Here is a 14,803-nt window from a genome sequence, read left to right as displayed (position 1 = left end):
GAAATTTGACATGAGAGTTCCTGGGAATGATATCCCCGGACGGTTTTTTTCTTTTTTTCGATAAATACTTTTGATGACGTCATATCCGGCTTTTTGTAAAAGTTGAGGCGGCTCTGTCACACCCTCATTTTTCAATCAAATTGATTGAAATTTTGGCCATGCAATCTTCGACGAAGGCCGGACTTCGGTATAGCATTTCAGCTTGGTGGCTTAAAAATTAATTTATGACTTTGGTCATTAAAAATCTGAAAATTGTAATAATATTTTTTTTATATAAAACGATTCAAATTTACGTTCATCTTATTCTACATCATTTCCTGATTCAAAAAAACATATAAATATGTTATATTTGGATTAAAAACAAGCTCTGAAAATTTAAAATATAAAAATTATGATCAAAATTAAATTTCCGAAATCGATTTAAAAACAATTTCATTTTATTCCTTGTCGGTTCCTGATTCCAAAAACATATAGATATGATATGTTTGGATTAAAAACACGCTCAGAAAGTTAAAACGAAGAGAGGTACAGAAAAGCGTGCTATGCAGCACAGCAAAACCACTACCGCGCTGAACAGGCTCGTCAGTTTCACTCCGTTATGCACAAGCGGTATGGAACGCCAGATGCGCCATGTCCCCGCGGAATTCCTCGCGGAATTCCGCGCGGACTTTCGACCTATTCTCGTCGTTGATTGGTCAAGTTTTGACTAAATGTTTTAACATAGAGGAGGAATCGAGACGAGGGTCGTGGTGTATGTGTGTGTGTCTGTCTGTCTGTCTGTCTGTGCGTGTGTGTGTGTGTGTGTGTGTGTAGAGCGATTCAGACCAAACTACTGGACCGATCTTTATGAAATTTTACATGAGAGTTCCTGGGAATGATATCCCCGGATGTTTTTTTCTTTTTTTCGATAAATACCTTTGATGACGTCATATCCGGCTTTTTGTAAAAGTTGAGGCGGCACTGTCACACCCTCATTTTTCAATCAAATTGATTGAAATTTTGGCCAAGCAATTTTCGACAAAGGCCGGACTTCGGTATTGCATTTCAGCTTGGTGGCTTAAAAATTAATTAATGACTTTGGTCATTAAAAATCTGAAAATTGTAAAAAAAATATATATATATAAAACGATCCAAATTTACGTTCATCTTATTCTTCATAATTTTCTGATTCCAAAAACATATAAACATGTTATATTTGGATTAAAAACAAGCTCTGAAAATTAAACATATAAAAATTATGATCAAAATTAAATTTTCGAAATCGATTTAAAAACACTTTCATCTTATTCCTTGTCGTTTCCTGATTCCAAAAACATATAGATATGATATGTTTAGATTAAAAACACGCTCAGAAAGTTAAAACGAAGAGAGGTACAGAAAAGCGTGCTATCCTTCTCAGCGCAACTACTACCCCGCTCTTCTTGTCAATTTCACTGCCTTTGCCACGAGCGGTGGACTGACGATGCTACGAGTATGTGGTCTTGGTGAAAAAAGCAGAGCGTTCAGATTCATTCTGTGAGTTCGACAGCTTGACTAAATGTTGTTATTTCGCCTTACGCGACTTGTTTATTCATCTTACGGTCTCATTAGATGGTTTATTATTTACAATCAGTCATGCAGTCATTATTTGAACATACATTCTTGTATTACGGGTGATTGCCAGGAACTGATGCACATTTATTTTTCCTATATGTTTTTTGAATTTGATAGAGTGGCACTTTTTCTCCCTTTATCATCTTCAGTTTTGTTGGCAAGGTTTGATTTTCACCTGTGTTTTTTTCCTTCAGACGTGAACGAGTGCCAGGCCATCCCAGGCTTATGTGTAGGAGGGGACTGCGTGAACACCCTGGGCTCTTACCGTTGTGAATGCAAAGCTGGACAGACACAAAACCCTATCTCCAAAGTCTGCGAAGGTAAGAGGAAGGGAGAGCTGGGAGTGGGATAGAGGAAGGGTCAGAAATAGAGAGAGGAGGAGGAGAGTAAGCAAAAGAGGAAGAGAGAGAGAGAGAGAGAGAGAGAGAGAGAGAGAGAGAGAGAGAGAGAGAGAGAGAGAGAGAGAGAGAGAGAGAGAGTCGGGGGGTCAGAGACAGACTTCTATCTATATATATATACGACTTGTGTCTGTCTGTCTGTGTGTGTGTGTGTGTGTGTGTGTGTGTGTGTGTGTGTGTGTGTGTGTGTGTGTCCGCGATGCCAAGCCAAAGTTCTCGATCGATCTTTTTCAAATTTGGAGGCCGTATTCAGCTACATCATGGACACAACCTCATCGATGAGATATTCAGTCAATACGTGCTCTCAGCGCGCAGCGCTGAACCGATTTTTAGGTTTTTCTCTGGATCCATTTCCAGTATAGTAACTCTTCCTTATCTTCTCCAGTGTTTTCAGCGTTTACCTCCCTTCCTTCGTGTGGCGTCAATCCATATTCCCGTTACTACGTTACTATTTTTAGAATGTCACTGCACTGTCCAGAACGCTTTCCTTGCACCCGTAAGTTGTCCTTAGTGTAAAAGTGAAAAGGTCGAATCAATTTATAGCCACGCGAAAAATACACTGTCATCTATCTCTATATATTTATAGATATAGATATACATATATATATATACGGCTTCTCTGTGTGTGTGTGTGTGTGTTTGTGTGTGTGTGTGTGTGTGGGCAACACCTGTGGGTTGTAGAGTTCTGTTTGTGATGTGGTCTGGCGGCTTTGGTGTGTCTGTATGTTCAGGCCTTCCTTCGAAAAGCCATAACATTTATTCTCAATCCCGTTTGAGTGGACTTTGCCTTCAAAGGTGATTGTGGTGTTTCGGCACTCGGTTACATTTGGTGTCGTCGACTGCGATGGGACTCCACATGAAATGTTCAGGCCACTGAATCATTTTCGTGCTGTTCCCATTCCACCTGGGAGGGACCTAAGCTTGGCGGGTCCATAGTTTGGAACTTTGGGGACAAAGTTCATTCAAAGGGGAGACTACCGTCGCCCTTCACAGCAGACTCTGCACAGTTGTTCGCCTTAGAAGTTGCGGTCTTTCCTTGCATGTACCCGTAAGTTGTCCTCACTGTAAAAGTGCAAAGGTCGAATCTATTTATCGAAAAATCCGTCAATCCGGTTTGAGAGGACTTCGCCTTCAAAGGTGATTGTGGTGAACCGCCACGCTGTCTGTCTCGCGATTCACCCCGGCGAAGCCGGGTATCATCCCGGTCTAGTCAGACATATGTACATAGGCATACAAATGACAAAGAGAGAGAGAGAGAGAGAGAGAGAGAGAGAGAGAGCACGTGCGAATTTGTGTGTGTGTGTGTGTGTGTGTGTGTGTGTGTGTGTGTTGTATAGCTCAAAGCAGAAGCCCATAGATCTAGTATGATAGACATCTCCTCAAAGGTAAAGGGGCAGTGTGTCTTTGTGTCCGTGTGTTAACGTATATTTCTCTGTGTCACTGAATGTGTATAAAGCGTCTGTTGCACTCTGATGTACCAGTTATTTGTCTCACAGGTGTAGGGCCAAAGCTAATAGGTTTTTGTCACGGCCCCGTGTGAATACAAACGACAACATTCACCCATCCCACGTTTGTGCTGATTGTGACATTTTTTTTAAGAACTTTTGAATCTATTCACCGAGACTGCAAATTGTTCTCTCTTTATACTAGACAGATACAGGTGTAGGGGTAAAGTTAATATGTTGTTTTTTGAGTTGTTTTCTCACCACGAACCAATGTAAAGGTGAAAACGACAATCATTCACCCACCCAACCTCTGCCGTGCTGACTGTGACATTTTTGAACAGAACTTTTCCGTCTATTCAGCGAGGCATGCAAATTGTTGTGCCGTCTTGAAACCAGACAGAAGAAATTATTTTCATTCCTATACATGCAGTGCGCTAAAGGTGAGCGGGCACGTGCAGGTGTGCATAATTAATGATGATATGACTGAAGCAAGCAAGCACAGTTCTAGGGTCTTTGTTTTAAACGTCCGTTCAGATTTGTCTTCGAGGAAAGGGCGCGTGAGTTACGGTCATGAAGCCCTGGAACGACGTGTCAAAAGTATCCTGAGAAAGATGTGAATTTTTCACATTCCTAACGTGATTGAAACACATGATGTACGTGCCCTTGTGTGCTCCATGCAAGTTTCGTGATCCTTTTGAAGAGGTTTTAGACACAAGAAGTTCACGAGTCTGTTTCTGTGCAAGATTGGAGATGGAACAAATAGCAGAAATATAATTGTATACCTTTGTATTTTGCATCACAAAGAGAAAATGAAGAAGATCCGGTTTACTATACGATGAATACTGAAGGTGCAAGTACTAGTTTGTCCTGTGTCTGTGCATGTCTCTTTCTTTTCATGGTTTAATTGTTGTCTTTCTCCCTTTCTGTATTGGGGGCCGGGGGTGGGTGGGGGGGGGGGCGGGGGGGGGGGGGGGCGGGGGCAAAACTTGAAAATGAAATCATGAGTACGTCAATATGCAATAATGCAATAGGCAAAGACTGGAATCGGTTGCAGCTGCATGCACAATCATTCTTGTTGTACTCCCAAACTAACTCCTAAGGACACTGACTCCTGTTGTTGTGCCAAACCGACTCCCAACGCCCGCAGCATACGGCGATCAAGGAGATGAGCTGAACTGATCTGATTGCATTTACCCGATTTTTATTGTTTGAACTGATCGCTGATTTCATGTCGTCTGTGTGCAGATATCAACGAGTGCGAGACGATACCTGGCGTGTGTACAAACGGACAGTGCACCAACACGGAGGGCAGTTATTTCTGTACCTGTAACTCTGGATTCGAACCTACGGATGACCGGACTCTCTGTACCTGTAAGCACGGGTTGTCGTACTTTCTTTCTGTTCAGTTTTGAAGCGTGTACGTATCATGGTTGGGGTGGGGTTTGCTCTCTCTCTCTCTCTCTCTCTCTCTCTCTCTCTCTCTCTCTCTCTCTCTCTCTCTCTCTCTCTCTCTCTCTCTCTCTCTCTCTCTCTCTCTCTCTCTCAGTCTCTCTCTCTATGTCACGGTGTGTGTGTGTCAGTGTGTGTGTCACGGTGTGTGTGTGTGTGTGTGTGTGTGTGTACAATGATCGGCATGCACAAATGAAAAACAACCAAACATGAGCAAATACGCCGGCACTTCGAGTCCGCCCCACCGAATGAATACGGAGAAACGAGATATAACAGTCAAACGAGATACGGTCAACCGGGAGTACACCCTCTCGATGTCTCTCTCTCTCTCTCTCTCTCTCTCTCTCTTTAACAAAGCAATGTTACAGTCGGCAAAGTGCATGAACAAAAAAGTCGGAGGTGACGATGAAGGTAGAAGTGCGTCCTCATGGTTTGATGTTGAATGTTTGGAAAAGAAGCGATCTGCGAGACGGTTGCTGAGAAGTTACCAAAGAATTAAAACAGAAGATAAAGAAGAAAAAGAGATAGCAAAGCAAAAGTACGCTGAAGTCAGGAAGGAGTATAAAGACCTTCTTCGAACAAAGCGAACAGAGTACAGGTTAAAACAAGTTCATAACTTAGTGCTCTCTGCTGATAAACCAACTGAATTTTGGAAGGAAATAAGGAAATGTAATAGAAAAGAGGTGCACTCCAACTCCGTACCAAAAGAGGCATGGTACGAACATTTTAAGAATGTTTTAAACACCGATACAGTTGAAGATGAACCCGAAGACGATCAGTTGCCTGATACAGGTATCAGTGACGAAATTCTTGACAGTGAAATAACTGAAATTGAAATTAGTAAAGCAATCAGAAATTTGAAAAATGGTAAAGCGGCAGGGTTTGATGGTGTGTTGAATGAAATGTTGAAAGTGTCTGAAAGTCTTATTTTACCCTTTTTAGTTAAATTGTTCAACAACATTCTCGAGAAGGGGGTGTACCCAAGAGAGTGGTCCAAGGCCATTATTGTGCCGTTACATAAAAAAGGAGACTGTGATAACCCTGATCTTCTTCTTCTTCTTCTTCTTCGTTCGTGGGCTGAAACTCCCACGTACACTCGTGTATTTTGCACGAGTGGAATTTTACGTGTATGACCGTTTTTTACCCCGCCATTTAGGCAGCCATACGCCGTTTTCGGAGGAATGATAACCCTGATAATTACAGAGGAATTTCCCTCACCAGTACGATGAGCAAAATTTTTATGTCTGTTCTGAACGACCGCCTGTCTGTGTGGTCAGAAAATAATAACATTTTAGATGAAAGCCAGGCTGGCTTCCGGAGGAATTACTCAACTATTGATCATGTGTTTACCCTTTACGCTTGCGTCCAGAAACAATTTTCACAAAAGGCCAAACTGTATGTAGCCTACATAGATTTTTGTAAGGCTTACGATAGCATTAAGCGCCCCGTGCTCTGGTCAGTGCTTTTTCGATTAGGCATACAAGGCAAAATATTTAAGGTGTTAAAGAGCATGTATGAAAATGTGAAAGCATGCGTGCGGTGCGGAAACGAATACACTGATTTCTTTGAATGTATGCAAGGCCTTAAGCAAGGTTGTGTAGCCTCACCGACAATTTTCTCGTTTCTGATCAACGAACTGGCACAGGATGTCATCATAGTACAACGAGGCAGACATGGGATACGTTTATCTCCGTCTGAGTTAGAACTGTTTGTAATGCTTTTTGCTGACGACATTGCGCTGTTATCCAGCACTGTAGTAGGCCTACAAAACCAGCTTAATGTCCTGCGCTGCTCTGCAGAAAAACTGTGTCTGAACGTGAACTTGACAAAGACTAAGGTCATGGTTTTTAGAAAGGGCGGGCACATTGCACAGAAAGAGAAGTGGTTCTACGGAATGGATCGTCTTGAGATTGTGAACTCGTTTAGATATCTCGGTGTAACCCTTTCCACCCAACTGAGCTGGAACATTGCAGTAGAAACAAAGACAACCATGGCGAAAAAGGGAGTGATCGAAATCGTTAGATTACTGAACAGACTTGGCTGCCATTCGGCAAAGGTGTTTTTCAAACTGTTTGACGCACGGATCGCTCCTATGCTCTTGTATGGTTCAGAGCTATGGGGATATGGAAAGTATGACTCTGTGGAAAGGGTCCACCTGTTTGCGTGTAAAAAGTTTCTGAAAGTGACAATTCGAACTCCAAACAACATTGTGTATGGTGAATTGGGAAGACATCCGCTGTATATTAACTCTGCAGTCAGATGTGTGAAATACTGGTTTACACTGCTGAAGCAACCTGATTCAAGATATTCCAAGATTGCATATAAAGCTTTATGTAATTTGGCATCGAAGGGCCACACAAATTGGGTCTCACATGTGCAGAGTCTTTTATGTTGTAATGGTTTTGCTGCTGTGTGGATGTACGGAACGGTTGGGAATGAGAAGTGTTTCTTACAAGAGTTTAAAAGACGTTTACAAGATTGTTTTTGTCAAGAATGGTTCTCCTTTTTAGAATGCAGTGAACGTTTTGACATTTATAATTGTTACAAAACATGCTTGGAAAAAGAGAAATACATTGAATTAATCGAAGATATTAAGTACAGAGTTGCTCTTACTCGTTTCCGCGCAGGAGTATCCGAAATCAACGCTCACAAATTTCGGTACGCACCAAACCAAACGACAAGAAACTGTCCTCTCTGTACAGCTGATAAAGAAGATGAACACCATGTTGTATTTTTATGTCCTTTTTATCAAGACCTTCGAGCAAAGTATTTGAAAATCTCGAACTCTAAGACGCTGCAACAACAACTTGTGTATTTCTGTGGCAATAATGAGGAAAATGTGATGAACAGCTTCAGCAGATTTGTGTTCTTCATGCTGCAGAAGAGACGAACCCTTATAAATGAGGTTCAGTGATATGTCATCAGGGTTTTAATGTATTTGTTGAATTTTATGCGTGACTATAATTTATAACTGTGCAGATACTATTGCTGTTATTTTAACCACTATTGTAAGGGGCTGTGGCCTTAGACAATTAAAGATTTGTTCTTGTTCTTGTTCTTGTTCTTCTCTCTCTCTCTCTCTCTCTTGTGTGTGGTTTCCCGTCCGTGCGCCGTCTATCTTGAATATGTGCCTTGATAGTCACTGTCAGTGACTACTTTGTCTTTGATATTGATGCTTGCGGCAAGATAGGTAACTCTCAACATCTCAACTCTCAAGCATTCGTCCATTTCGAGTTTCCTTTTCAAAAGAGTCATGTTTTCGCGGCTGTTGAAAATAGCGAAGCGGAAGATTTGAACAGAGGTTTTCGATCAAACTCATGAAACAGCCATGTATCAGCAATCTCTGAGTGTAAAACCCAATAGCAGTAAAGCACTTGACAACGAAAAAGGGCCGCCGCTAATGCGAGCTTGGGAGTGTGCTGAAGATGTGCGCCGACTGTTCACCAGACTAAACTCTAACTCTAAGTCTAAAGCCACAAGCATGATCGATACGGCTGCTAATCACTACAGTTTGTCTCGAGATGTCAGCGCTTTGGTCAGCCGTGTGTGCTTGCAAGAACCTCATATCGCTGTTGACAAAAAGCACTGCGGATGCTTTTGGCACTCGATCACTATGAGTGAAAAATAAAAAAAAGGTGACGCTTTGAGGTTTTAGAAACTTGATGTACATTACAGTTACAAACTTACATAATTTTAAACTGCACATTTGAACTTAAACACTTACAGTTTTTAAACAGTTAACCGGATAGTTACTGCCACATAGTATACAACCACTTCCAGAGTAGTAATGATCATGATAATTGATATATGGCTGCGTTGATATAATTATTTGCCATCAACATTCTTTTTTCTTGTTTTGTCTGGTCAGGCCTCCCCGTAGCGCGCGTCCCTGCGTCCTATATGCACTAGAAGCCAAAAACACGTACTAGAAATGTATCGAGGGGGTCCCGGGACGCACTAAACTTTTAAAAAGGGGGTCCCTGGACGCACTCGATTTCCTTTATGGTGCATACCATAGATACCATTTTCAGACTGCAATCATCAGCTATTGCGAACCTGAGGTACATAACGGTTTTTATACTGTATACATCTCGTGCAAGCACCACTCATATTTAAACATCAACATCGTGTGATTGGATTTTGAAATCTTATTTTGACATAATGTTTACTGAGAAAGAAAGAAAACATGAAAATAAAAAGGACAGGAAGTCAATTGAAAAGTGTGAGTGTGTGTGTATTTCATTCATCAAGGTGTTTTTGGATTGTCGTGTCAACGTAGAATATTTCAATGAAAAAGACACTTTACAGTACACTATGCGTGACCACACTGTTTTATAATTGGACCCTTGGGACCCTCTAAAATTCTGTAGTGGGGGCCCATGGACCCTCTAAAAATTGAAAGTGGAGGTCCCGGGACGCACAAGGAGGGGAGTCTGTGGGGAGCCCTGCTGGTGCATGTCTGTTTTTGCATTGAAGAGTTTTTACCATTCATAATTCTTTTTTTCTGAGTCTGATGATCTTCTTCTGCGTTCGTGGGCTGAAACTCCCACGTACACTCGTGTTTTTTTGCACGAGTGGAATTTTACGTGTATGACCGTTTTTTACCCCGCCATTTAGGCAGCCATACGCCGTTTTCGGAGGAAGCATGCTGGGTATTTTCGTGTTTCTATAACCCACCGAACTCTGACATGGATTACAGGATCTTTTTCGTGCGCACTTGGTCTTGTACTTGCGTGTACACACGGGGGTGTTCGGACGCCGAGGAGAGCCTGCACACAAAGTTGACTCTGAGAAATAAATCTCTCGCCGAACGTGGGGACGAACTCACGCTGACAGCGGCCAACTGGATACAAATCCAGCACGCTACCGACTGAGCTACATCCCCGCCCGAGTCTGATGATGATTTTGATAATTTCTTCATAGATGTGTTGACTTCTTGTGTTTTGCATTTCAGCGGCCCAGCTGGGTTTCTGTTACACTCGAGTGGTGGACCTGAACTGCCAGGACCGTATCTCGGAGAAGCTGTCGCTGCAAGACTGTTGCTGCTCCGTCAACATGGGCAAGGGATGGAGTCTCAGCGGCCAGTTCTGTCAGCCCTGTCCTTCCCCTGGATCAGGTAATTTGTGCTGTTGTGAAAAGGCATATAATAATGCAGTCATGGTTATTCTCAATCAATCTCATTTATAAATTTGTAAGAACAAAGCGACCACAGTTTTTAACATGACCCATGCAGCCAATTAGAAGTACAGAATTTAGATGCATGAGAGAATTGGAAAAACACTTAAGATTAAACGCTTGTTAAGTGCTGTTCACATGGCACACTTGCAACCAACTTTTGCCCAAATTTAGTCGTTTGAAAATCGCTCCCGAGTCCTTGAGGCCGAACCGGCGAAAAGTCTGCCATGTGAACAGCCCCAGCGATTTAGAAACGATTCGGGCCAGACTCGTCAGCGACTCCAAAACTCAGTTAAGCACTGCTTGACTCGGCCGTGACTCGTCAACGATTTTGTCCAGACTTTTCTTATCGCGCTTACTGATTGGTTAGCTCTAGCCTTCCCTTCTCCGGAAAACAACGAGGACGACCGGACAATCCCGAAAGGCTAAGAATCGCCGCTTAAAACAAGTTTGCGAGTTTGTGTTGTTCACATGGGCAGCGATTTTGAAAATAGGGTAAAAATTGGTTGCAAGTCTGCCAATACCATGTGAACAGCACTTTATTGAATGAAAGACCTTGATGAATCACTAAAATATCCAATTGCCAAGCAGTGCTAAACAAGTATATCATATGTTGCATTCCTTGGAACGTGTACATTTACTAGGATGTAATGTTCAAGCTTTAAGCTCTTTGAAACTCTTCAGTCTGTTATGTAGACAATGGAGATATCTGTATAATTTACAAGGTATGATTCAGCAGTGACAAATACCAGGCATACTTGTAGCTCTGCAGTAGAGTGCAGGTGTTGTTTTTCAGAAAACTTGCAATTCCAGTTTGTCTGTGGAAGCAAGTGCTTTTCTTTTGTAAGCTAACATGCACTTTCTGTTTGGGACTGGGAGGCTGTAGATAGTACAAGTGAACTCACAGACTTGAATTGTGACTCAGCAATAAAAACTCCATAAATGGATTTATAAATTATAGGTAGACAGTTCCCAGGCGCCAACCCACTATGCCATTTAAACAAGAGGGCAGAAAGCATCAATGAAACAAAGCGTGGCATGTTTGTCATAGATAGAACATGAAACTAAGTGTAAGTTTGCGTGAGTCAGACTCAGAAATACAAATACCAGACATTTCTGTCTGGGAGCCTAGCTGTGAAAAAGAAGCAGTTAAAGCTCGATGACATTTCACTCTTGGCTGTCTCACTCTTAGTTTACTTCAGCTTCTCATCCACAAACACATTCATGCACTTATAAAGAGATATTCAAATTGTTTGGCTGTTTAACATTGCAAAGGCTCAATGTTCTCTTCTGATGCATCCTCATCTAATCTATTTAAGAATCGGCTGTCTAGATATAGCCGCTCAGGGTGCTATTTTGAAGAAACAGTTATCCTGGGGGCGGCATTCAATGTCCTGACACTAACCATTGCTTTCTGCCTCCTGTTTCACGCCTGGTTTAAGGGGCCAAATGTAGCATACAGTGCTTGGTGTTGTTGTGTAAACTAATGAACCCCTGTAAGCTCTTCATCCCTTGCTTCATTAAACACAGCAGCAGAGGGGCACTGAGGCGTGTCTAATTTCAGGACCCACCTCTGAGACTGGAACGTGTCGCGGCTTTGCTCTTACGCTGCCTGTGTCATCCGTCATGCATTCCAGAGGGGCTGTGTCACATTGAAATTCTTTGGTGGTGTTCTCACTGATTCTGTGATTCACAAAATCAGTGATTATGCTGGGTGTTTTGTCAACCGTTATTACCTAAAAAAAAAATATATAATTAAACACTAACAAGTCGCGTAAGGCGAAAATACAATATTTAGTCAAGTAGCTGTCGAACTCACAGAATGAAACTGAACGCAACGCAACGCAGCAAGACCGTATACTCGTAGCATCGTCACTCCACCGCCCGTGGCAAAGACAGTGCACGTGGAATTGACAAGAAGAGCGGGGTAGTAGTTGCGCTAAGAAGGATAGCACGCTTTTCTGTACCTCTGTTTGTTTTAACTTTCTGAGCGTGTTTTTAATCCAAACATATCATATCTATATATTTTTGGAATCAGGAACCGACAAGGAATAAAATGAAAGTGTTTTTAAATTGATTTCGAAAAAAAAAATTTGATAATAATTTTTATATATTTAATTTTCAGAGCTTGGTTTTAATCCGAATATAACATATTTATATGTTTTTGGAATCAGCAAATGATGGAGAATAAGATAAACGTAAATTTGGATCATTTTATAAATTTTTATTTTTTTTTACAATTTTCCGATTTTTAATGACCAAAGTCATTAATTAATTTTTAAGCCACCAAGCTGAAATGCAATACCAAACCCCGGGCTTCGTCGAAGAGTACTTGACCAAAATTTCAACCAATTTGGTTGAAAAATGAGGGCGTGACAGTGCCGCCTCAACTTTCACGAAAAGCCGGATATGACGTCATAAAAGACATTTATCAAAAAACTGAAAAAAACGTTCGGGGATTTCATACCCAGGAACTCTCATGTCAAATTTCATAAAGATCGGTCCAGTAGTTTAGTCTGAATCGCTCTACACACACACACACACGCACGCACACACGCACACACGCACGCACATACACCACGACCCTCGTTTCGATTCCCCCTCGATGTTAAAATATTTAGTCAAAACTTGACTAAATATAATAAAAAAAACACGGTAAGAATACATTCCACAAAACTGGTCACTTGGCCTTGGCAACCAGTCGAGTCAAACTATCGCACAGAAATTACGTTAAAGCTTTCAACAGTTGAATTTAATTAATACTGGTATGACTGGCTTGCTTTTACCATTTCTTTTCTTGTATCTTTACACAAAAACCTGTAAAATACAAGACTTGTCAGGTTAATGCAAACACTTGTAAATAATCCATCAAGTTCCTTTCATTGTCTGAAATTGCTTTACTAGAATTTTATAACCTCTCCTCTGGCCTGGACTCTGATGATTCAGAAAGGAGACAGACCAACACATATGCATACATGTGTATAATATACAAGCGCACACAAACACATGTCCGCAAGTATACTCATGCATTCACATGCACACATACATACACAAATACCAGCGATTTTTGGTCTAAGGGAAAAATTATGTTGTTACACAAGAATTGTTCAAGTGATGGGTGTTATCTGATAAGCCTTACACCTAATAAGCATGTAAATGTGATGGAGTCCGAGTGTGCACGGAAAAAATCCTGTAATCCATGTCGGAGTTCGGTGGGTTATGGAAACACGAAAATACCCAGCATGCCTACTCAACGAAAGCGGAGTGAAGCTGACTATGCTCTCAGAGTATAGTGTGGGGAACCCAAATGGGCAAACGAGCTCACACGTAACCAGAAAATTCTGGAACGCTGAAGAAGAAGAAGAAGAGTCCGAGTGTGCATATGTTAATGGGGGAGGGGGGGGGGGGGGGAGGATACATGCAAATGTGTGTGTGTGTTTGAGCATGCACATGTGTATTTGTGCAAAGTTTGGGATGTTTATAAGGGGAGGGGGCAATACCTGCATGCACATTAGAGTGTGTGTGCATGTTTGGGCATACCTATGTGTATAGATATATATAATGTGTGCACGGTCTGGGACATACTTAGGTGTAAAGTAATCTTGACAGGTGACCTTCATCTTCATATTAAGCGCTCATAACTGCAATAAATGTTTTTTCTAACATGAACAAGTATGTGTCGCAAAGATGTAATAATAAAAGAAGATATCTGATATATCAGTTGTATCCTTTCCTCTTCAGATGCTCATTCACGTCTGTGTAAGACCAGCCAGCCCATTGTGGACTACTGCTCACTCTTTGACAAGCTGTGTGACAATGGACGATGTGTCAGCCTGCCTGGATCCTTCCGCTGCGAATGTAACCCTGGATTCAGGAACGACTCGTCAGGCAACTGTGTCGGTGAGTGTTCACGTGACTGCTGGAGGGCCTGGTTTTAGGGAGAAACAATCTTACTCCCATTTTAAGGTGTCCTCCGATTTGACACCTTTTTTTTCTCTGATCCGCTGTTCTTAAAGGCAGTAAGTTTACCTCCATTAGAGATTCCTAGCCTTTTTAAGCCCAAATTCTTTTAATTTTTCAGATGTTTGTAAAAGGGTAGAGGTTTTGGATTCAACATGATATTTATTGATTATAAAATCAGTTGACTTGTATTTCTTGTTTGCAAGGGATTTTACAGACTCAACAAACTTATGTTATAACTTCATGAACTGTAGAGATTATCTTTAATGATCTGCAGCAGTGTTGTGAAGTATCTTCATTCATCAGGACTGGTTTCATTGCCCAGATTTTGTTGACATTGGATACAAAGACTGCACTCAAGATGATGGCTTCACTGATAGCAATGGTATACCTTTCTTTATCAGCCTTAAGTGAAAGTAAACACCACTGACAGGGAGGACACTACTAAAGCTAGTTAATTGATAGGTGCTGTGATTTTTATATGAATTGAGTGAAGAATTGTGTTTTATTTTACAAGCTTATTGGTTAACACTTTTGTGTGCAGACATTGATGAGTGCAGTCAGCGAGGGATTTGCAGAAATGGTCGCTGCATCAACACACAGGGAGGCTTCAGGTGTGAGTGCAATGAAGGTTTTGTGCTTTCACCTGATGGAAATTACTGCACAGGTAAGGGGATTTTTTACCTGAGTTTTACCTCACCACTTTCACGTGACAGAGCTGTATGTTAAACAAATAGGAATATTTGAGGAGGTGGTTCTGATTGTGCCTTTGTTTTTGATTTG

The 14,803-nt window shown here is 41.5% G+C and overlaps 1 protein-coding gene across 1 annotated transcript in view; it reads left to right on the top strand.

Moving 5' to 3' along the window:
- LOC138979298 (fibrillin-2-like) overlaps positions 1–14,803 on the top strand; it is a 123,062-nt gene that overhangs the window by 30,492 nt on the left and 77,767 nt on the right. The window contains exons 6-10 of the mRNA XM_070352034.1: positions 1,788–1,913; positions 4,682–4,807; positions 9,840–10,001; positions 13,802–13,960; positions 14,565–14,687. Of these exons, the coding sequence (XP_070208135.1) occupies positions 1,788–1,913; positions 4,682–4,807; positions 9,840–10,001; positions 13,802–13,960; positions 14,565–14,687 (696 nt within the window). The remainder of the gene's footprint in view (positions 1–1,787; positions 1,914–4,681; positions 4,808–9,839; positions 10,002–13,801; positions 13,961–14,564; positions 14,688–14,803) is intronic.

Source organism: Littorina saxatilis, linkage group LG1, assembly GCF_037325665.1.
Source record: "Littorina saxatilis isolate snail1 linkage group LG1, US_GU_Lsax_2.0, whole genome shotgun sequence".
Taxonomy (NCBI): Eukaryota; Metazoa; Mollusca; class Gastropoda; order Littorinimorpha; family Littorinidae; genus Littorina; species Littorina saxatilis.
This window is presented reverse-complemented; position numbering and strand designations above follow the sequence as displayed.